This window comes from Poecilia reticulata, chromosome 3, assembly GCF_904066995.2.
Source record: "Poecilia reticulata chromosome 3, P_reticulata-male-v2, whole genome shotgun sequence".
NCBI lineage: Eukaryota > Metazoa > Chordata > Actinopteri > Cyprinodontiformes > Poeciliidae > Poecilia > Poecilia reticulata.
Window position 1 is genome coordinate 19,647,718 of NC_088832.1, and position 23,760 is coordinate 19,671,477.

Genomic DNA, 23,760 nt, shown 5'->3' on the forward strand with positions numbered 1-23,760 from the left:
ATGGAGTTCTGTGGAGTGGATAAGGGAGCAGTAAACATTACTGATAGACAAAAACTGTAATTGTAACTGTTCTACAAATGTCTACACAAATGAATTAACATGATTAAACAAGTCTACCTGGTCATGACTTTAAGAACCCCTCAACGGAGCAAATGTGTTTCAAAGACAAAAAAAACCCCAGCAAAACATGCCTCATTCATTCTTGTACTTGTAGATCAGTAAAGACAAAGCCAGTGAGAAGCTCAAAATTAAGCTTTATTAAGTTTTGTTTGACATCTTGTAGCCATCAGGTCTGAGAAAAACATGTAAAGGTGTGAATTAATTGTTGCATAGTGCCTACTCAACACAGTTAGGCTGAAGCTTCACATAAACCACACCAGACTGATCATTTTAAGACTCCTTGTCACTTCAATGTAGTTGTATACTGGCAAGACTTTGCAACAACCGGTCCAAACATAAATTTAGTGACAATCAGTTTCCTTCAGTGTTTGACGGCTAAAAGTTATTCACAGTGAGGAAGGACTGATTTTCTCTCTGGTCTTGAAATGGAAAACCCTGAACCATGAGGTCCAAAGCCTCTTTCCGTCAGAGGCCAAGGTTACACTGTTTTCCCAAGCTGTCCATCCAAAATCAGTCCTCCTCAGATGAGAGGTGGGCTCCTTCATCGTGAACCTCTCTGTAGGCGGCCATGGGGCCGCCGTCAGGAGTGTAGCTCCCCATAGAGATCTTCAGTCCTTCAGACAGTTTCTGGGCGGCCAGTTTGGCCTGCAGCTCCTGAAAATAAACCCCAACACAGAAAGACAGCTGACATGAAAAGGTTTTTAAACAGAGAACCAGCAGCAAAGCTAGTGGTGTTAAAACCTTTAACTATGAATGATAAAGAGCTCCACTTAGAGCCAGAAGCAGCAGCAGCAGCACAGGAGTTTGGCTCAGGAGTCTGGCTGTGACAACCAGCGACTGGATGCTGCCCTCTACTGGTGATGGAAAAGAACTAAAGCCAACCCAATTATTATAAACGACAAAAAAAATGTGAATTAGCCACTACAGTGCTTTGCTAAGGTATTCATACCCCTTGAATATTCACGATTTTGTTTCAAACCAACTCAAAGAGGAATAGTCAGAATATTCAAAGCAAATGGATACATGGTTGTTGTTGTTGTTGTTGTTTTTTTTTTACAAATATATATCTGAAAAGTATGGCATGAACCTCTATATTCAGCATTTTTACTTTGATGCTCCAAAATAAAACTGAGCACAACCAATTGCCTTTGGAAGTTGCCAAATTTATGAAAAGAATACAGCTCTGGACTCTTCTTCAAATATCTGATATGTTTGTTAGAGAACAAGTGAAAAAATAGCATCATAAAAAAAAGAAAACACAGCATACAACAAACAGATAAAGTTGTGGAGTTGTAGTCATTGAGAGAAAGACATAAATTAGTCTGCACCAACCTGCTGTTTCTTCGTCTGTTCTCTGACGAGAGCCGCCGACTCTTCTAAAGACAGGAGCTGTGCTGGGCTGTGATGAAGAGGAGGGAGCTTGGCTGCAGTGATGTCATCCAGGTGCTTCCTGTCACGCTCCTTCCTGTCCAGAGCGGAGAGCGGCGACGCAGTTCCAGGAGAACGCCCAGGAGACAAAGATCCTGATGGAGAGCCGTCATTTCTCTGGGGAAGTCTGGATAATATGGAGGAGAAGATGGTATTGAATAACAAAGTGAGAGAACATTGAAACAAGAGAAACTTTGGGCTCTTACTGATTTGGTTTGAACTTTTGCTTCTTGGGAGCTGCAGACCTCTCGGTTTTTTCTAAGACAGTTATATAGTGAGGCTTTTTAGCCGGCTGCTTTGCAAGAAAGTAGTTATCTTTTGACTTGCTGTTTAATTGTTCATCAAATTCTTCAGATCTCGCTTCAGACAGAGTAACTCTGTCCAAGGCAACCACAAGATCACTTTCTTTGGTGTGATCAGAGTTCACTGCAGCTGTCTCTGCTGTGGAGACACACTGGTCCTGCTGCTTGTCCAAAGATGTGTCCTGTGCACCATCACCTGCACCACCCTCATTCTCTTCATTCAGGCATGAAGCTGCTGGTGTGAAGGGTGCAGCACGGTGCTGGTAAGAGAAAGCTTGGTGATACTTGGACTGTAACTCTGCTCTGGCAGCAGACATCAAGCTCTGCCTCCTCTCCTCCTCACTGCACTGTTCAATGGCGAGACGCACTTTCTCTGCAAAGTCTTGGATTTTCTTTCCTTTGTCAGGAAGAGTCTGCAAGAACCGCCTGCATAAAAAGAAAAATCTGTTATGCTTTATCTTAACCAAACCATAGACATACATTGATAACATATGTTACAGATGGCACTGTACAGCAATTTCTGTTTTGCCTGCATTTTCAACACAAAATACAAATCATACACAAATATACAATCAACAATGTCTTGAGTACTGGCAATGAAAGAAATTTAATCCTGCACAAATAAAATAAAGAAAAAAAAAATCCACTTTTTTAAACAAAAGAAAAATAAAATAAAAATGTAAAAACTGTTATTTACAAAAAGAAAACTGATTTGAAAATAAAATAACCAGAGAAAAACATTATGTTCACTAATAACGGCGAATATGAACGGCAGTTACGAACGTCACGGCAGTTTCGAACGTTATTTACGAACATCACGGCAGTTACGAACGTTATTTACGAACGTTACGGAAGTTACGAACGTTATGGCATTTACGAACGTTACGGAAGTTGCAGCAAAAAACACATCACACAAAATATACTAACATGTTAACAGTGTAACAATATTTAAGTACAGGCGTAACAGCCGCGACTGAATATGTCAGTTAAATACATCTATAATCATGCAAGCTACCGAATACAGACAAAAGCTAACTACAAAATAACTGTCCGAATTACACATATCACCTTGGAAAACAAAAAAAAATAATTTCAATATATTTACTTTACATTGTAAATCACTTTTAGATAAGAGTTGCATTTTATTGTGCTTGTGAATCACAGAGGAGACAATTATTACCGTGATGCCACGGCCAGCTCGTTTATTCTGAACTGCGCATGCTCCGAGCCAGAAACTACAACCTCCCCAGCAGACTAACAGTGGCACTATAGAGCACTCTACTTATAAAAAGTAGCATGTACCCAATATAAAACAAATAGAAAAGAAGTTAACCTGAAGTATGTGCCTTTAAAAAAAAGTTGTTTTTTGTTAGTTTTTTTTTTACATATTCGTTAAAACAGTCGCGACAGTATGGTGAAAGACAAATAATCTGTAGAAAAATAAAATCGAGCTCCTCTGCCTTCTCCCAGTGCAAACACAAAATACACAGCTGAGTCAGAAACAACCAATCAGAGTCAGGTGGGGGGTCTTAGTGCTGTCAGTAATTCTTGTGTATGCCACTCACACCAACAGCAGAGCCTGACTCCTTAGGCTAATTAGCAAGGCCACTAATCACAGCGGATAAACAGTTGTCTTGGTGGAGAATGCTAGATATTGAGCTCAGTGTGCTAGCTCTATAGCTAGCACATTGAGCAGCATGTACAAGAGCATGATTGACAGTGCTTTGTCTTAGCCTTCCACCTGAGTCTGATCTATTAGTAACCTGCAGACTTAATCACACTTTTAAGAACATATGCTGCATCAGCCAGTTGGTATGGTTGTCCTGCCTCTCTTCAGCTTGATCTCTTTGATCCAGGACTGCATACAGCTTCAACACATACAGCCAATTCACATGAAGGCTTTTTCTTACACATTTTATTTCAAAATTTCATGTTTTTAAAGGCTGTAATTTCCAGAGTTGTCAATCCTTGTAACCTTTTATGATGTATAAATTCAAACATAAACTTTAAATATAGAACCTGTAAAACAAAACAAAACAACAATAAAAAAAACACAGATTGATTATGTGATGGACGAATACATAAACAGATTCTTATCCACACCTGAAATGTATACATTATTTTACCAAACTGAGACGAAACCCTGAACATAATAAAATTACATTTTTCCAAATGGAGCTCAACGAAAAACTTGTTACAAGGCATTATTAACATTTATTTATCCCTCTGTTATCTAAAAACACACTTGTAATAGCTCAGTAATCCATATTAAGCTAAAATGAGAGTAAACACAAAAGGTACAATTGGAGAGAGAAAGCGAGTATCATCACAGCTGTCACTGTGTTTTATTGTACTTACTTGTTAGATAGGATCTTTTCCTGCCGGAGCAGCAGCTCCTGGAGCTCCTCTAAGCTGTGGCTCCTCAGGTCTCCAACCTGTCCCTGCCGCTCTGTCCACGGTGAGGACATCGCTGCTCTTAGCTACTGACAGCCATTCGCTAACAGCGACAGCTCCGGTTGAAAAGTCAACACCAACATGTACCAAATCTAAAAAATTTAAAAAAAAAACAGCTACTAGAATACAGATTCTTAATCATTAAAAAGACATAAAAACTTCCTGAGACGGAGGTTTCACTCCAAAGCACACATGACCCAACAGTATTTGAAAGTAGAGTCCGTTTTCTACTTCGTTTGAGGAAATGAAATGTCACAAACGGCGCTCTATCGCCCCCACCGTTAGACATTCATAAGTACGTCGTTTCCATGGAAGCAAAAGAAGCGTATTTGCTGCCCTCTTCCGGCCAAATTTGGTTAACAGCACCACCATTGAGATTTTATGGATGATTTTATGCAATATTAGCGTTTTTTCAGGCACAGTGGTACTGATATAGAAGTATTTTATCTTATTGTATTACAAATGATGTGCTCTATTGTTTCAAATTGTTTCAAAATTGTTTCTCTATTGTTTCAAATTTATTTCTTCATTACACTTGCATTTTGAAAAAAATAAACTTTATAAACTGGTCTAATTTTTTTCTCTATAAAAGTTAGATGTTTTCCTTCATTCCAAATGTTATGACAGTTAAATATTTCTTGTCTCTTATTTCCAAAAGTGGAACTCATACATTATATCAATTTATTACTGTAAGTGAAATACTTCAAGTCTTTTATTTATTTATTTATTTATGATTGTGGCATACAGATGTCATGGGATGCACAGTCATTGGGAAGACTGGTGACTGGACAGATGTCCAGAATACTGTCATTAAGACTGAGGAAATGCCAAGAAACGTTGTTAAAAGGTCAACAGGATACAATTGTAAAAATGTGTCATGTACTTAACGATCTCACAGAGCAAGTATTATCTCTCATCTGCAGTAAAGGTAGAGTGTGCTCTGATTTGATGACACCAAAACTGAACTTTCTGTCCTACATTCAAACTAAAACCAGCCAAGCAAATCACAGACCAAGCCGTCCTCTCAGTGGAAACATGGTGGTGGAGAAACAATGCTGTGAGGATGTTTTTGTTAAGAGTTAATGGGAAGATGACTGGAGCAAATAACAGGACAATCTTGGAAGGAAATCTGTTTTAAAAAATTTTAAAAGGTCTGTGGTGAAGGTTGTACTTCTAACAGGAAAACGAAAATAAACATAAAGCCTGAGCTACAATGAAGACAGTAGATCAGAGGATATTATGTGATTTTTCTTCACTGTTGCACTACTTTGTGTTTGTCCTGATGAAACACTGAGGTTTGTTGATATGTGATAAAATGTAATCCCATTGCAGGTTGTAAAATATCTCATTTGTTCTGAGGGATGTTGGTGTTTAGATATTTCTCGTTGGCTGACCACCAGTGAAACCAGCCTGAACTTTTCCAGCTTTGCAGCCTCAGATTTTCCACAGCTGCATTTCCTGTCCGGATGTTTTCCAACCACTGAACCAAACCATTTCTCATTTAGCTCAGCAGACAATGGCCCACACTTTAACCGAGAAGTTACAGCTGTGTCCCTCACAGCCAGTGTCAAAGGTCAAAATCTGTTGAAATGAGTTTTTTTTTCTTTTTTCGTTATGTTCTCACACAGCTGCAAAGTTTTTTTTTTTTAAAAAAACAACAAACAGCAGACTTTATTTCCATTATGTATTTACAAAATTCAGTACCAATATGTTTATTAATGAAATTATAAATCCTACTGGGTAGTTTAAAACGCTGATGCTCCCCCCATCCAGTCAACCAGATTTTGATTCAAGTTTTTCTCAGTTGGAGAACACTTTAAGAAGAGTATTAGTCTAAAAATACAATTTCCTCAGGTTATCTGGATTCTTTTTGATGAAATCTTGAAGTTTGAATTTATTAACAATTTATTTACGCACACTTCTTTCCTGTAAGAACCGTGCAGTTGGTTTATTTGTGTAAATAAGCATTTAAATCAGTTCCAAAATGTATTTTTCTGTCCACGTTTAGCATTAGCATTTACGTATTTTTGACACAATCTTTGTCTTTTTTAAATCATCTATAAAAGTACTCTCAGTCACAATCAGTCCGTTATGGCACAGAAGGAGGAAAGCAATGCTTATGGCTCAGTAATAGCAGTCGCTTTATTATCAACAAAAGCACAACTGCAAAGTCTTAGTACTCAAAATGTACGATAACCCTGTTGTCAATACAGATATTTATTCCCATCACCAATATGAGACAGTAGGATATGTACACAAAGGCACAATGCAAGTTAATAAATATTATTTACAGGGCATGAACAATAGCAAAATATGTCATTTAATATATACAAATAAGAAACATTTAGAAATACCAACAATAACCATATCAATCCCTAACCAGGACAGATATTTTTAGCTCAGTAAGCATGGAAAATGGGCTACATCCGCTGTATATAAAAAGACATTAAAAAATGTATTCAGTTTATTACACCCCACTGAGAGCAACGTGTGTTACTACAAAAGCTGCTGACTTCATACATCATCAATAACACTCTTTTCCATCATGCCTGGCAGAGGCAGTAAGATGATTTTAACTTTCACCGTTGTGATTAAAAAACAGAAAAAGTGACAAAAGTTCACCAGGGGAAACAAAGAACGTGTTTCATAAACTTCATTTTTACTTGTGCAAATCTGTTTTTAAAAGCTTTATCCATGGTAAATCAGAACAATAAACAGTACATTTTCATTTTAAACCCAAGTGAATTACAGTTAAGCCCACAGGTGTCAATACTCCAGACGGATTTGGATTTAAAGTTAATTTAAACCAGAAGTTTGTTTCCAGTTGGAAAACACTTTAAGAAGAGTATTAATCTAAAAATAAGTTTCTATTTACATTTATTTGAAAAACGGCACATTGAAAATGATCAATACCATTTCCAATAAATAATAGAAAAGCTTTTTATGACAATACAAAACTTTTTATAATTACTGAGCAGGTTTGTGCATGTTTTCACTGGTACTTTGACAATGTTTAAGTTTGTGTTTTTAAGGTTGCAAGGCCTCCCAGACTCAAGTCCCACACTCAGGTTAAAGCTGAGACTTTGACTGGGCCACTGCAAAACATTAGTTATTGTCAGAAGGAACATAATGGTACAATTAAAGGTCACTTCAAATATATTTCTGCCACTGAGGTAGAGCTGGATATTAAATCAATAACAATATATATCACAGCCCACACGATCAATAACAATAGATTATACATCTGATAGAATATTCAATATTCAATAAATAGAATATTCACTGAACTCAGAGCCAGAACCGCACAGCATTCTGGGAGAAGTATTTAGAGGAAAGGTTTTAGCCACTCTTTGGTTACCTAGCAACGCATTCCGTCTTTGGTCACCTAGCAACGACCTGTTGAGTAACTTAAGCAGCAGCAGTTTAAGGTTTCACCACTCAAACTGCTGAAAAAAACAAACAAATAACATGGAGTGGAAACTGAGAATAAAACAGGAAAGGTCCTGCCACCAATTTGGCAATATTTTAGACATTTAAAACAAAAATATAAAACGCTTAAGTTTTTCAGCTACATTCGTCCAGCCCTACGCTGAGGGATATGAACAACTTTGGGCTTAACTGTAAAAGACTCAACTCAGAAAGTTGCATATTTTCTCCTGAAGGTGTCTACAAGATCTGATAAACTAGAAAAAGTAAAAATCAAGCAAACAAAAAAAAGAGCAAAATAAACGTAATTATTTAGAGTTTCTCAAATGTTGAACCCTGTAAATCAATCAGTGCTTATCCTTCAGGTTATGTCCAATCAGTTTCATGAAGGGTGAGGAAACCTGTAGCCTTGTTCTCGGCTGAGAAGACGAGGTGGAGGACGTGACCTGTGCTTTGGTTTGAGTAGCAGTGTCTGCTTTCGGCTCTGCATCCACCTCGTCTCTCCTGGGCGGGACCGGACTCTGAACGGGGTCGGACTCAGAGGACACACCGTTCATCGCCGGGTTGCTGGACTGCAGGTACTGGCTGTACTGACCAGGAGAGTACTTCAACAAACTAGTCTCCAGCCTGCTGGGTGGAGGGTTAGTCGAACTGTATGTCCGTGGCTGGATGGGCGTTGTTAGTCTGAACGACGGGTACTGGAGGGATGACAGGTAGGAAGGCCGTGAAGAGGATGGAGCCCACGGTGTGGGCGATGACAGAGGTTCTGTCGGTGACAGAGGTTGAGTGGGTGATGATGGGTTAACTGGTGATGAAGGTTGGACAGGTGGTGTAGGTGATGAAGGTGGGGTGGAATGAAGATAGACAGATTCAACATCATGCCTCTGCACTTCATGTCTGCAGTCACATGAAGTAACGTGAGAATTAGAAACCAGTTTGAACCGAAGCACCAAACACAATCCGGGCACCGGTCCAGGCGCCCACTCCTACCTGGGGAGCAGATCGCAGCCTACTCCTACGTCTCGTCTTTCCAAAATCTCTTGAGGCCTGTTCTGTGTGGACATAAAATACTTCAGCTTGTCTTCTAATTCATTATTCTAGGAAAAGGGAAACAGGAAACAGCACCATCAGGTCAGCATCATGCAAAGGACGGCAGTCACTTTACATGGAAAAAAGGCGATTTGACAGGGGAAGTGGAAAACACACACACACACACACACATTGCTGAAAGACCGGGATATCCTGCGCTCATCAAATCATCTGTAGCCATGCAGAAGGAAGCCACACCTTAATTTAAACACTGTTTATTCCTCACAGCCTTACCTCACACTCCACTATAGCGATTCTGTCAAGAAGCTCTGAAATGAACATGTCCTTCTGAGCAACCTGAGCGCGCAGAGATTCAACCTGCACAGAACAGCACAGTTAGACACTCCCAACGCTCGGCAGGGCTTTCTAGATTTAAAACTTAACCTTCTTTGAACATTATTTAAATCTGGCATGAATTCCTGACAGCTTTAACCTCTGACCTATAGCTATAGTTGACCTCGTGACATTGTTTGAATAATTTCATTGTTTTTTTGGACGCCTTTAATCTCACTTATGCAGAAAGGTTTGTTTTAGTTCTTGATGAAACAAGAAATCTTTCTCATTTTGACAAGATTTTAAGAGGTTTATGTCTCATTAAAACCAAAATATCTCCTCTTTTGAGTAAGAAAGATCATAACAGTAAAACAGCAACACCTCCTGGGATTTTTAGAAGGTGAGAAGGAGGAGAATGTATGCCTTTTGAAAAAGTCCTAATCTGTCAGAGGAGCATATTTTATCTGTTGTTAGAATGAAACATAAAACTTATCTCGTTAAAACAGGATCGTTTTTCACCCCCGTTATAACGAGATGCTGCTCCTGAATTTATTTCAAAGCTCTGGCATTTAAGCACATTTCCAGAGCTGTAGAAGGCAACTAATAACCTTAAAAGTAGAAAATACTTTATATTTCCTTCAGAGGAAGTTGAATTAAGGTGCAGATTTTCTGATGCACAAAAGCTCACCTGCCACAGACTAGACCAGGATTGGGTTCTCTTGGATTTACATCAAACTTTTTGGCACAAATCAGCAAAGTGAAACTGTACCTAATAAAGTGTCAGGCGAGTGTTTTTGTTTTCTAAGCCTTGTTATCAGCAGAAAGAGGATCTGAAAGCCTTTTTATGGAATGTAACTAAAGTGACAAGAGGTCTTCCTCACTTCCTCGATCATTGCCTTGACCTTCCTCTGCTGGCAGAACACCATGTCGTTCAAGTGCTTGATTCGCTCTCGCAGATCCACGGCTTCGTCCTGCAGCTGCTTCGACCTGAAGCAAGCATCAAGGACTTGTGATTATTTTTTTTACAAGTTTGAAAGTTTGTTGTTTTGGAGAAAAATCTGAAAATGGTTGAGACTGAAGAAGAGGAGGAGTTTAATTTGTACTTTTTGGCTGCAGCTGCGTCCGTTTTGTCTGTCAGCTCTAACAAACGGATCCGCTGTTCGCACTCCTGCAGCTTCTGCTGGAGTTGGCTCTTCTCCTGTAAAATATGTTAGGTTTCGTGTTGAAAAAGACTTCAAATAGAAACAAAAACCAAAAGCGCGCCTCGTGAGAAAGCCGCCTTACCATCCCCATGCAGCTCAGGAGACGCTCTACCTCGACGATCCGCTGATCTCGCTCAGCAATCTTGGCCTCTGCAGTCGTGAGGTTCCTCTCTGCTTCCTCCAGCCGCCGGATGTATTCATCCAGCTGGGCCTGTGTGAGCAGAAACCCTGCTGATGCTTTGCTCGTGTGATTTGATCGTCATTAGAAACTAGCAAAATGTGATAAAAATCTAAGCATTTGAAGCATCTGGAGTAAACATCACTGTGCTGGTGGTAAAGGGTTTTTCCCCTCTTATCTGTGAAAACAGACCTTGGTGAGCATAAGCAACAAAGAATGCAAACCTGTAGGTTTTCTATTTCTTCTCTGTGTTTCTTTTGTTCACTCTGCAGCTTTTCCTCGAACTCTCTCTGGAGCTTTGCGGCGAGATCCTGCACGGCGCGGGTGTTTGCCTCCCGTGAAGACTCCACCTGGACAACCCAAAGCACAGCACATTTAAGGCCGCTCTCAGCAGATGGGAACATATTGGAGCTGGGAGAAGCAGATAGAGCTCAAATCTCAGCTCTGTTGTGCAGAAAAATACTGCAAGCAGAGCTTTGGGGAGTTATTTTGATGATGGGTTTGATTTTCTGATAAACTCATGCAGAGAAGCTCCACATGTGAAGCATCTGTGTGTTTGGCAGCTGGCATGCAGCTTCTCATCAGCTTCGCACATCAGCTGCAGCAGATGTTTGCAGGTCTTTGGACATGCGTGGATTTGCAGGATCACCTGAAGTCTGAGTGTTTGGTTCTCAGCCTGCGCTGCGGCGAGCTCCCGCTCCTTGTCCCTGAGCTTTTCTTCAGTTTTCTCATTGGTGCTCCGCAAAGTCTTCACTTCGTCTTTCATGTCCACTCTGTTCTGACAGTTCTCCAAAAGGGATTTCTGAGAAGGGGATAAAAAAAAAAGCACACATGGTTTCCGTATCAGCATGCAGCTGTCAAATAAATACAAATCCTCACATGATTTGCTACCTGCAGGCTGATGTTTGCAGATATGAGGGAGGTGTTCATCTGATCAAAGTTCTCCATGGCTGAGGTACGAACCTTCACCTCAGACTCCAAAGTTTTCCGGTGGGCGTTGGCAGCCTGGAGAGACGCAAGAGTTTTTATTATTGTTCAAGAGTTTGATGAATCAGTTTAATAACGTGTTTCTTTTAAGATTCTCTACCCTGATTTCTCGTGAAAGCTTCTCCATGGATTGCTGCATCCCTCCAAACTGCCCGTACATCCGTTCTCTCACTTTTTCCAGAGAGTCCCTCACCTGTTTGCAGAAACCAAGAGCATACAGACGTTGTCAGCACAGAAACCTAAACTCCCTCAGACCTGGCGAAGTGAAGGCCGCTCCGTTTCTGTCCACTCACCTCCCGGATGTACCTCATCTCGTCATGAAGGTGGTCGACAGACCACTCGCGTGCCATCAGCTCCTGCCGCCTGTCCGTGCTCGTCCTTTGCACTACGCCGTACACCTTGGGTCCATGATGCTGCGCCGAGGTCGCCGGCGCCCCATTGGTTGTGTCTCCGAGGTGCTGAGGGAGACAGCGGTCAGGTTTCTGCCCCCAACCTCCACTCAGGCTGACTTCTGCTGTCTTTGAACTCAGGGTTTGATGTGAGGACATGCACGCTTTCAGGTTTACGTGTCTGCATTTGGATGTGCATATGTGTGTGTGTGTGTGTGTGTGCTTGATTAGGCGTTTGCAGCACTGCTGCTGTTGAGAAACAGCAGGCTGGTAACAAGCAGCTAAAAGGGGTGCAGAGCAGAGTGCACAGGCGGTGTCAGGTTTCTGCAACCCAGAACATGAGCTTCTGCCGTTTCTGCCTATTGTCCCTCGATCAGCCAATGAAAACAGACGCACAGGCCCAGCATGGCGTTGGGACGTCGACATAACTAAATAACAATAGTGATTGGTGCAGATAAATGACCAAACTGTGAGTCAGATCAGGTTTCAATGAATATTTTATAGGATGTTTGAAAGAGAAATTGGTTTGGGACTCCTAGTCCTTTAAACAGAGTGAAGTCCAAAATGCAAAAAAATAAAAAATAAAAATCACAGTAGAGAGCAATTAAAGATTCTTACTTAAATGCAATATTCTACTGTAAGTTGTTATTTGCCCTTTTGAATTTAGTGCAGTCAGATTCATGAACATTCATTCTACAACACTTGCGGATTTCATAGAGCAACAGCATCACTGCACAGAAGAAAAAGAACATCAGAGATGTCTTTGTGCTGAAATAAAGGGTAATAAATAAACGAGGCACTCATTAAAGCATGTTTACAGCTAACTGTAAGCAATAAAAATGATTGTTTGATTAAAAAATGGCCACAAACCTGGGGCAAAGATCAGAACTCATTTTCCTCCAAATGAATCTCTGGAGTTTTGTTTTTTGGCAGGAAAAACCACCAGACAAGAACTCTTGTGTTTATTTAGCACAGAAAAGACAAAGATTAACCACATAAACCTGCCTGCACTTATCATTTCAGGAGTTAAGAAAGACATTTTCTGTGTTTTAAGAATTGTTTGGCAAAGGATCCAATGGGCCAACGTCTGAAGTTTAAAGTTATTTTGCAGTTTATTTATCATTTCATCCTTTTTTTAGTAATTTTGTTCCATATGCAATGTATGAAACAACTATTCATCAACAACTAAACGTTTAATCTCCTCTAAAGAGGATGCCGTACCACAGGTATTTAAATGATAACATCCCCTGGTCAAAGTTCAAACTTTAGATTCCTTCACAATAAAAGGAGACACTAAATAAACACAAACATCTTTGCTTCTTCAGGTAGAGGAACTAATTTCAAAATAAGCAAAAGCAACACAGACAAGAGCACCAATATGTGAAGTAGATCCAAATTTAATTAACTCTTTGGTCATTTTTAACTAAATCGTGTTCTAGTGGCAGATGGATACATGTTACATTAAAACACGATTTAATTTGCCGCTTTTCTGACGTCCTGTAACAACAACAGAGCTGCTGAATGAATCTCCACCGTCTTCCAGTGTAAACAGAAATGAACTGCTACAGTCGTCTATTGTTCCCGGAGAACGGATGGGAAGATATTAATGACATCCTGAGAGTCGAGAGGAGAAATGTGTTTGTAGGGCATCAGGAACCTGAGTCTCTGTGGCTTTTGTTGTGTCTACCTTCTGAGGTGCCTCCATGCCAGCCGGCCGCTCTCTGTGGATCAGACCGTTCTTCTTCTTCCATGTTTCCTTGATGTGATTCTCCGCCTGCGGACAGAACAAATCTAAATTAAAGACCGACTCTGTGGGCGATTTCTCATAGGCTTTGTGAAAACACAAAGGTTGCACAAATTTCTGAGCAAAATTGACTTTTGTCATGACTCTTTTACAGGAAGCAAATGTTTATGCTGTCATTAAATGTCACCTCCAGCTGTTGTTTATGTTTGCTATGTTGTGTTTATTGCTTAGATTGCATCAAGAGATGTCATAATATGCTCAAAATATCCTTATAATTTGAACTTTACAACAAAAGGTAAGCAAAATAACCCACAATAATCCAAATTATTCGAACATGACCGATTGTGATCTTCATTTTGGTCTTCTCTGCATAATCTGAACGTTATTCCACCAAACTACACAGAGCGGCAACGTTGCACTTTATACCGTCATTATGCAACTCGGCCTGAGAAAGATGCTTTCACAACCAGACCACAAGCAAATAAACTCTGGGACTCAATGGTGCAGGATGTAAATATCAAGTTTTATTTGTCCTGATGGTCTGTCATAATGTCTGCATGTGTTTCTGTGGAGGAGCCGTTATTGTCCCTGCGGTTTAAATTGAATAAATATTTGGAGCTCTGTTTGCAGATAGGGCAGCATTAGATCAGAGACGGAGCAAGAAGATCATTTCGGTTCATGAACCATGTTTGTAAAACGTCTGAACCCAATAATCTGACAACCAGTCTGGGGTAATTCTCCACCAAAATCCTGGATCAGCGTCCATCTGTTTTCACTCAAAATTTTAAATATACTTTCTGCCGTATTCATTTCATGCCTTAATAACGGTAACCTCTCCTTCAGTCCAGAGAGCAGACCTGCACAAGTAAATCTCCACTTTAGTAACTGATTTGTCCATCTTTTGGGATTAAATTTAAAGAAAATAAATCTGAATGTCCAAAGAAAAGGGACATTCAGTGACTGAAATTGGCCAAAAATACAATTACTCTTTCCTTAATTTAACTTTTATATATAAAGAGAAGATTTTATGATCAGATTCACTTTATTTTTTTATAATTTAGTACGTTTATTGTTGTGCTTCCTTCCCTACAGGCTTTGACCTCTGCATGTTTCTCCTTTTGTTACACATTGGCACAATAAATCCAGCATTTCATTTCTATTTTGTTTTATTTTGACATTTAGCATTTTATTCACTCAACCCAGAGCAGGAACTAGTAGAAACGTCCAGAGAAAGTCCTATTAGTTAATCTAGAGAAACTTCTCATTCAACGTCTAGCATTAAACTTTTAATATAAGTTTAATAAGACCTGGAGAAACTCCGGTTAGTTTACAAATTAGAACAAACTTAGAAAGTACCATCTAGTTTTATCATAACAAGAAACCAGAGAAACTTCTGCTGGTTTATAAATTACAGACTACTTATTCTTAAACACAGGGAACTAATTTGTAGTTTTATACTTTTTTGTTTTCTCCTTTCTTTCTTTCTTTCTTTCCTTTGGTTTGTTGTTTTGTTGTTTTTCCTTCTAATTCTTGTAAAGCACTTTGAACTGCCTTGTTGCTGAAAATGTGCTGTATAAATAAAATTACCTTACCTTTAATCAAAGTAGACTGAATTTAAAAGAGTTAATGCATTTTTTTGTGAGACAGATGAACAATACATTTTTTAGGTTTAAGATGTGACCAGTCAACATTCGCTGCTCATTACCGTACCTTCGAAGAGTGGAGAGAAAACGATGTCTGGCTCAAAGATAAATATCTGAACAAAATGAAACATGAGGGTGGCAGTGTCAGGATGAAGCTAACTGCAGCGAAACTCAGTAATGAATGTGATAGTTGTTGTTTCTATTCAGTCTCATTTAGCTTTAGCAATTTTGTTTTGTTTTTCTCCCTGGATGTTCAAAGCTGCTGGTGGCACCAAAAGATCTGAGGATCCAACTGCAAACTGAACAAACGGACACCACACTTCAGTGTTTTATTTGTAATTTTAAAAAAGTGCCTAAACATGAAAAGGCTGAATGGGATGTGAATACTTTTGGAAAACTCTGAATTAAAGAAGTTCGGACTCAGAAGTGGTAGAAAAACGACTGATTAAAGGCTTGGAAAAGCTCCTGCCATCTAAAAACATCCACAACGTATTCCTTTATTACACAACGCTTAATCTTTTGTTTCAAGACGAGTCGTATTAATAAAACTTAAAAAGTAGTTGGAGAAGGAGGCGACAGTTTTGCAGAGATAAGAATGAGGAGGAACAAGAACAAAGACGCCAGTGTTGCCTCTTGGACGGCGCAGGGCCTCACATTTCATCACCACTTCATCTACAGAAGACGCGGCGGCGGCCGCTGATTGGTGGGGATGTGAATTCCAGCAGATGTGAGGGAGGAAAAACTGCATCTTTATGCGCTGGCAGCATAAAGATGGCTTTGAATCCAGCTTTGAATCTTTCAGTGTTTGTCCACGTAGTGGGGTAATGTTTACCCAGGTTTACAGCTGCATCCATACAGTTCAGGTGGTGAACAGGTTTCCTTTGTTTTCCGAGGCTGACCTGAATTACATCAACGCCGCTGTAACCTACTCATGCAGCGCATGTACATCTAAATCTGGCTGAGCTGGGAGTCACATGACTGCTTCCTGAAGGAGAAAGCTGCTGATTTCCAGCACAAACAACAAAGTCTCACTTGACTTCACAACACAAAGACCCTGAGATGTAGTTGAATCGTCTGGAGACACCGTGAGGCGTAAAGGAGGCAAATCCTAACTCTGCAGGTTTAGCAACATTTTTGTGGAGCTACTCTAGTCCGTGCGCTACAGTGATGATGCACTAGATCACAAAGTCACAGTTCTGGATTGTGTCCACAATGAGTCAAGCTGCAGGTCACACCCGTTCTAATTTTACAATGTAAAGCTGCTTCAGTGTGTGTTTCTGTCCAAACAGGCATCTCCCCCTCTCAGAGTATTTTGGTAATTTCCTTCCTCCCTGATTAACTTCATAACTTCCTTTTATCACAGCCGAACAGACCTAGATTTGAACTCTGTGGTGATTATGCCAGAGGTCATTGATAGCAAAGAGAAAACATGAAGGTTTGCAGCACTGTGAACCTTCACGGCTCAGATAAAGCCTCAGCACAAACCTGGGCAGATAGAGAAACTCCTTCAGCTTTCATTCCTATCTGCAGAAACCTCAGAGTTATTTTGTGAACTCGTGGCCTGATGACCTCATTCTCCTCATGATGAAGCAGATTTTTGATCAAAACGTTCCAATCTTTATCTCCTAAACAAAAAGAAACTGCAATCAGCAGGAACACTTTGCTCGTTTTAGCCAGGGGAGACGGGGGAAACTTTTGGAAGTTTGTTGCACTTTTTAACGATATGAAAACAGATGTCGCAACGTCCACAAGTCAACACTGTTCCAACTTCCAGTGTTGAAATTATTTCAGGCATTTTGACTATAGCGCCCTGCAACACTTTCAGATTTTTCCCTTCAATCTAAAAGTCTTTGTTGTGTCAGTGGCGCCTCACAAAGGGATTGTTAAACTGTCAGGCATATTTTTCTTTTTACCTAACAAACCATTTGTCAGCCTCTTATTAGCCAAAGGAGGCTGACAACAAGAAGACCATGAAAGTCTTGTTGTTTCATGGACTTTTGGTTTTTAATTTAAATTGACTATTTTATTCATTCAACAGGTTTCTTCCCACTTCCTGCTCGTCAACCAGTGTTCGGTCAGCTCGACAAACACCAGCAGGCCTGAGAACCGGGCATCTGTTTTCACCTGCCATCTCTGCAGTTTCAGAGCTGCAGCAAACAATCCTCTGTCTCCTACACAGGTCTGTCGCAATAAGCAATAAATCAATTTATAGTGTGATAAATTAAAACAAGCTCTACATTTTCCATTATCATTTTCTCCTTTCTTTCTTGTTCTACCAAAGATTAAATGACAAAAATCTTCAGTCTGGCGCTTTGGTCTCAATCAGCTCCTTTCTTTGAAGGAAATTTTAGTTTACAGAGACATTATGTCTCTTCTTGTTTGTTGTTTTATGTGTTTGTATATCTAAAATGTCTCCCAGTTCTATTGTTAAATGCTCAATACAATGCTAAGTTTATTTATCTGAGAATGTGTACCTGCATTACTACATTACTCTGAAATTGTCTCAAAACAACAAACTTATAATTTATCGCAATAACTTCTGGCTCAATTTATCATCCAGAAAATGTTGTTATCGTTACGGGTCGAGTAATGCCGAGTGTGTGTGATTCCCTCCAGTGTGCATTTCCGGTCTGATCTCTGTCTTCTCATTTTGCACTCTAAGAACTTAAAACACAGGAAAAATCCCCAAAACAGATGCGACTGCTTCATCTCTCGAAGCGTTTCCCTACACAGCAGGAAAAAGAGTCTTTGTAACTTCTGCCTTTTTTGTCCTAGAAAGATTAACTTAAATACTAAGTAATATAATGTCATCCCAGTTACTTGGATAATTGGCATTTAGGCTGTAGAGATTCACTACGACACAAAAAGAAGCCAAAAGGCATGTAATATGATTTACTACTTGAGCTACATCCTGGTAACAACAAACATTTTATCACCTTTTTCTCTTTATAATTTAGAAAAACAGCTCTGCGCCTAAAAAACCTTAAAACTTTTCTCAGAAACGACCAGGCTGAGATTTGACTGAAATCTAAACACCACATCCGCAGCCCAAATAAAACTCTCCTTGTGGACTTTAGCCAATATGTTTGACCTAAACTAAGAAACTGAAAAAAGTTTGTTGTCAGTTGTACCTCGAATGAGTTTTCTAATTTAGGGCGAGTCTGAACGTTTGAAGGTTGTATTTTATCAACTAAAATGATATTTTACTTTTTTTTACTATTTATTTGAATCTAAACTGCCTTTAATTGAACATCTCAACTTCAACTCCTTCATTAGACAAAGACTCTTTAAAACACATTTGGAGATTTGGCAATATTTGAGAAAAACAAGCAAGAAAATAATGAGATTCTCACTTTTCTCAAAAGTTAAAACCTCTTGTTTCATCTAATGATCCCCATGATGTTATACAGACGCTGCATCTCGAATCTGTTCAGGTGTTGCAAGCATTACAGGCCAAGCATCTAAATCTTCCATAGAGCACAGAGTCGGTCCTCCAGTTTTTAGCTGTTCCCTGGTTTAGGTCATGAAGACTGTGTGCAGAGCTTCACTGGGTTTCCAGGGCTGAGCAGCTGCACTCAATCCTTACGTCACTCAGTGTTGTAAATGATGTCACTGCTGGACTACAGAGTTCTCTGGAGGAACAAACCACATTTCTGTCTGATGATCAAACTGTCAAGTCTGGATGTTGGAGCTGCCAGAAGAAGAGCAACTCTTTTCTGACTGCATCTACGTTTAGCTGGCTGCAAGCGGAGTCATGAGGTGGAGCTCTCCTTCTCGATCTTAGTTCTAGTTAACAAATTACTAATATTTCAACAGCTTTTTTCCACTCTTTTTCAACATGACCAGCGCACAAAGCGAGGTCCATAATACTTTAATAAAACTGAAAAGAGTCCCAATTTTTAAGATTATTTAGGGCAGAGATTATGATCCAGGCCTTCTGATCCCACATCAGTGTCTGACCTCAGAAATAAGGAATGATCTTTGCTTTCTGGTATAATGGTCAAACATTTCCACACAAACTATTAGCCTTAAAGAGCTTCACCTGTTTAAGATTTCCTTAACTGCCACCAATTGATCACAGCTCAATAAATATATAAAAATTACATTTGTGTGCACAATAAAAGTTGCATTAAAAGTATGAATTATCTAATATGTGCAATATTCACTACAGTGACACAGTTAGATTTGGCGATTTGGCTTTGCTGCCAAGAAAACTTTACACCTACCAGAGCCGGAGCCATAAAAACGTATCACAGCTTAACTTTATCAGAGTTACTTTAAAGTGTTTTTATTTTTAATTTATGGACATTTGGTAACAGATAAACTTTCTTCACATTGTTCTGCAGTAAATATATTTACTTAAACAGTTCTGCAGGTTTTGCCCTGCTGCCTTTCTTGTTTTTGTTGAGCAACAAAACCCAGCAAAACATCTGAAAACAAGCTCTGGTTGGTTTAAAAATAGCTAGAGGTCATTAGTTTTACATCACTGAGACATTTTACATATTTACTAATAAACTTATTTGCAGAAATGTAAAATTATCTGTTGCTTAAGAGGACTGTTTTATTGTTTTAAGTCTGACTAGAAGGTTGAAAATGATCACTCCAAACAGAAACAAACACCTTCCTTTGTGTGAGCCGTCACGGTCCCACCCTCCCAAACCAAAGCACGCTCAGAGATTACTCCGACTTATCAGCGTGGAGGTGTGGCTGCGAGATGACCACTCTGCTCTCTGGCCAAGGTTCACTCAAAGCATGCCACAGTAATGTAGTCAGGCTGCTGCATGGCGTAAGCAAGCGCAAACCTCTTGAGAGGCAAAAAGCAAGCAGAGGAAAGTTCTCCGTTCTCACGCTCTCACTGTCGGACTTGGGATCAGATCCGCAACACAAACAAAGCCTGTGTGAGAGCCACCTACAGCAAACACCCACACAGCCTGCAGCGACTGTAACTCACACTGCCTCCTTTAAAAATGTCTGCCGCGTTTCAGCAAGCTAATAATTTTATGGGCTTTTTATTAGCGGCCGTGTGTCTCCGCTCGGCTCGGCTGGTGTGTGTTTCTGAGTATTTTCTCCTGGATTGGCCGAGCTAGCAGAAAGCTCTGATGTTATCTTTGAAGCAAATGTGAAGCAGATGTTTGTGTATTATTAAATCCACACGCCCTTCGGTCATGATTGCATAACTGGACCTGATGATAAAAGGGACAAATCTCAGATTCTTCATCTTGGAGCTAAATAATCAAAATGTGGGGAGATTGAAGGGGATTCCCAGTTACAGTAATTTAGTTTTCTTGAATTAAAGGTTTAACTTAACTTGATTTAATAAAGTTTGAACTGCCTGAATCTGGACCGATGCGGCTTACTGTGCAATGTCACTGTGAGAAACTTCAGACTTACTATGTCTGCAGTTTTTTCCTCCTTTTTTCCATCATTTCCTGCAAGCAGAGTCAACCTGAGGACCCTCCTCTGAAAAAAAAGGACATTCAGAAACACACTGCAGTGAGAAAATGTTAGCTTGAAACAATCCAGAGTCACGAACATCTCTGCCGTTTATTTATAGATGATGAATGGCAAACAAAGTTTATGTAAATGATGTACGTGAAACTGTCAAAAGGCAACATCTGGCATGCCATGTACATCACAGTAAATGCTCTGATATAGTTAATATCCAAGCTAAAAGTTTAGCAATTAATCCTGCTTATTTTTGCCATAATAAAAAACCCTGCAGCATGCAGTATTTAGATTACACTGCAAAAACATAAACTCTTAGCAAGTATTTTACTGCAAATGTAGTACACTTGAACCAAGGCAAAACTAACTTATAAGTAATCTTTAAGCAAGATATGGGAACCAACGCCTTAATATTGACCAAAAAGTATTTGATTATTTCACTTCATGTTTTAAGTGAAACAATCTACAAGTCATTGATATCACTGACATAAAACTAGCTCCAAACTTTACTTGTAAATTAGTTTCCTCTTATTTCAAGCGTACTGAGCTATTTGTACTGTAAACTAGAGCAAAAACACAGAGTAAGATTTTGTGTTTTTGCGGTGCAGAAATTAAAAACTGGCTCATTTTATCCAAGAGGCGTTGAAATAAACATGACATCCCTGCCTCCTGCCCACTGGGCTCTCATTACAGGCTTGCGCAACCGAGCACATCCAGCAGCAAACCATAACCCACCAACCCTGAGAGTCAAGGGGCTGTAGATGTAGCTGGGAGAGACTCAAACAGGAGGGAGGAGAAAAGCGCCGAAAACTGAAGAACAAAGTTTTATCCTTCTTACCTCGCTGGAGGGAGTTGCGGAGTCCTCTGTGGTGGTGGTGGTGGTGGTGGTAACCCTTGGTCTTGAACCGTAGCGAAGCATGTCTCCTCTACTCTCCAGTCCTCGCCTGTCTTCGTCTCTCTCTCTCCAGCCCCCCGTCTCTCCCACCCTTCCTCTCACTCTCCTTCCTGAGTTCCGCTCAGGCTCTCAGTCCGACCATCTGCCCCCGGCTCCAGGCGGCGCAGAGGAGGGAAATTCCTCTCAGTCGAAGCCTACAGCTGGGAGTCCACGGGGCCCCGAGGTACAAAGGTCCCCTACCTCTACACCAGATCCACCCTGTCTTAGTTAATGTCTGCTGCTGTGACTGTACGTCAGTCACCTCCCCTGCCTCTATCTAGCAGCGTGTCTGTGTTCCCATCAGACCTGTCTGGCCACATTTCACCTGCCTCCCGCTGCTGCGCTCCTCCTGCCCCGAGAGCTGGACTTTCACAAGGGCGGGTCCTCCTCCCCGGGGCTGGGGCAGGTGGAGCGGCGCTTATCAGATACTTGTGGCCAGCAGGAGGGGCTGAAGTGGCGGCGGAGCCTTTCATAAGTAATATTAGAAAACTTATTCAGAGTGGCACATGTTCTAGAACAAAAAGAATCAACATATTTTCAATTTATTCCAGTTGTGTTCATCTAAAGCAGCAACGCCACTTTATGAGTTGAAGAGATCTAGAAGTACATAATCAGATCAGTCTAATACAAGTAAATATGTAAATTTACTCACATTAGCGCTGGACAATCAACAGCAATATATATTGCGATAGACACGTGAGCAACATCAATAGATAGTAGAATATAGATAAAATATTCAATAATTTCACTGAACTTCGAACCAGAACCGCACAGCATTTTGGAGGATGTAGCGGAAAGACTACATTGGCTAAAACCATGGCTGAACCTGTCCGAAGTCACAGCTTCTCTCTTCCCGTCGTCGATATTCGCGGTCTACGAAGGACCCGGATGCAGACCCTGAATTCGGACACAGCTTTTAACATAAGCTAGGAAACTTGACTTATTACGTGAGAACATAGAATTCAGCGGGTTTGATGCCTATGAAAGTGAAACAATAATGACCTAAATAAAACACAGGAAATATTAAGGTCAGCTAAATTGTAGTGACGGAACCATAGACATTAATATGTCTATGCTTTAGCCGGTAAGCCTATCGGGGCTAGCTAAGCAAAGCCGGTGAAATAAGCACTCACTCGCTCTTTGGTTACCTAGCAACTCACGCATTCTTTAGTTACCTAGCAACAACCTGTTGAGTAGCTACTTGGCGGCAGTTTAAAGTTTCACCACCTAAAAAATAACAGCGTGGAGTAAAAACTGTGGCTAACAGGCGAACAGCAAAAGGCTGAATCCCAAAATATTCAGTAGTCATATTTACCAACATATTTCTTCTGACTATGACCAGTGAGGGTCCAGATGAATGGGACACAATCTCTTGAGCAGGGGCGTCTAAACTTTTTAAATTGGTCAACAATCCCATTCAAAAGAACTTGAGGGCCAAAAATGTTTTATTTTTAATAAAACTTATACTGTACTATTTGTTGTTGTTATTTCTTTGCTTGTTTTTTTTTTTTTTTACCAACTTAATTTCATTAAACAACTGTAGTCTGATTTTTTGGGGGGTTGGAAAGAGACGTGTAGAGACTTTGGGATTTTACAGATTTGTCCAATTAAATGAAGTATTTGACAGGTGTTTATTGAAAAAATTAGCAAAAATGTTGTCAGTTTGGAGCATTAAAAGCATGATCCAGGTCACTGTATTTGGAACTGGAAAGAAAAAAGTGTGGTGTGAGAATTAAGGTCCTTGATTAAATATAAATAATTTTACACTAAGTCTACCAGTAGATATGAATAATTTAACTGTATCACAGGAAGCCCAGATGACTGCATGGAGTCGTTGACTTTCCTGCTGAGCAAACATTTTCCTTATTTCACTAATCAATAAACTGGATGTCGCTAACAGTAAAGTCTGTGAAATAAACCCTGCAAATTTAAAGTTAATATGTCCTCTAGAGTGTTTTTTTTAATTCTATGTTCAGTTCATTTTTTCAATTTTTTATACGTTTATCAGTTCATTTTCTCATGGATGACTCTGATTAATGATGACTCTGTTTGATGAAAGCATGACCTTCACTATCATCAAGCTTTTAAGCACGTTGTTTACACATAAATACATCAGGAATGGAGATCTAATCAATCAATATCCATT

At 39.9% G+C, this 23,760-nt stretch overlaps 2 protein-coding genes and 1 long non-coding RNA gene across 5 annotated transcripts in view; 1 reads left to right on the top strand and 2 right to left on the bottom strand.

Moving 5' to 3' along the window:
* Positions 1-17,360, top strand: part of LOC103462521 (uncharacterized) — a 52,456-nt gene extending 35,096 nt beyond the window's left edge. Inside the window, exon 7 of the long non-coding RNA XR_014086907.1 lies at positions 17,274-17,360. This is a non-coding gene — a long non-coding RNA (uncharacterized LOC103462521). The remainder of the gene's footprint in view (positions 1-17,273) is intronic.
* polr2m (RNA polymerase II subunit M) lies at positions 235-4,602 on the bottom strand. The gene is made up of 4 exons (XM_008405377.3): positions 4,209-4,602; positions 1,755-2,276; positions 1,453-1,675; positions 235-774 (listed from the first exon to the last, which is right to left on the bottom strand). Exons 1-4 carry the CDS (start codon positions 4,316-4,318, stop codon positions 631-633), a joined length of 999 nt encoding a protein of 332 aa, XP_008403599.1. The 5' UTR covers positions 4,319-4,602; the 3' UTR covers positions 235-630.
* Positions 6,429-22,399, bottom strand: myzap (myocardial zonula adherens protein). Of its 3 annotated transcripts, none has more exons than XM_008405376.3 (14): positions 21,519-22,399; positions 20,627-20,695; positions 13,536-13,622; positions 11,753-11,917; positions 11,560-11,652; positions 11,364-11,477; positions 11,122-11,274; positions 10,697-10,822; positions 10,377-10,505; positions 10,196-10,290; positions 9,974-10,079; positions 9,054-9,137; positions 8,721-8,782; positions 6,429-8,627 (listed from the first exon to the last, which is right to left on the bottom strand). In XM_008405376.3, the coding sequence occupies exons 1-14, from the start codon at positions 21,597-21,599 to the stop codon at positions 8,078-8,080; spliced, it is 1,914 nt and encodes a 637-aa protein (XP_008403598.1). In that variant the 5' UTR covers positions 21,600-22,399; the 3' UTR covers positions 6,429-8,077. The 3 variants fall into 3 exon arrangements, with proteins under 3 accessions (XP_008403598.1, XP_008403596.1, XP_081461312.1); XM_008405374.3 differs by having other exon boundaries at positions 8,721-8,827; positions 21,519-22,398; XM_081605186.1 differs by lacking the exons at positions 20,627-20,695; positions 21,519-22,399 and adding an exon at positions 16,721-16,855 and having other exon boundaries at positions 8,721-8,827.
* Positions 22,400-23,760: the final 1,361 nt, after the last annotated feature.

Coding starts and splice junctions, on each gene's coding strand:
- polr2m (XM_008405377.3), bottom strand. CDS start 4,318: ATGTCCTCACCGTGGACAGAGCGGCAGGGACAGGTTGGAGACCTGAGG. Junction 2,277..4,208: donor GAAAAGATCCTATCTAACAA/GTAAGTACAATA, acceptor CTTTTTATGCAG/GCGGTTCTTGCAGACTCTTC. Junction 775..1,452: donor AACAGACGAAGAAACAGCAG/GTTGGTGCAGAC, acceptor GTTTATTTTCAG/GAGCTGCAGGCCAAACTGGC.
- myzap (XM_008405374.3), bottom strand. CDS start 21,599: ATGCTTCGCTACGGTTCAAGACCAAGGGTTACCACCACCACCACCACC. Junction 11,478..11,559: donor AGCTTTCACGAGAAATCAGG/GTAGAGAATCTT, acceptor GCGTCTCTCCAG/GCTGCCAACGCCCACCGGAA. Junction 11,275..11,363: donor CTGCAAACATCAGCCTGCAG/GTAGCAAATCAT, acceptor TCCCCTTCTCAG/AAATCCCTTTTGGAGAACTG.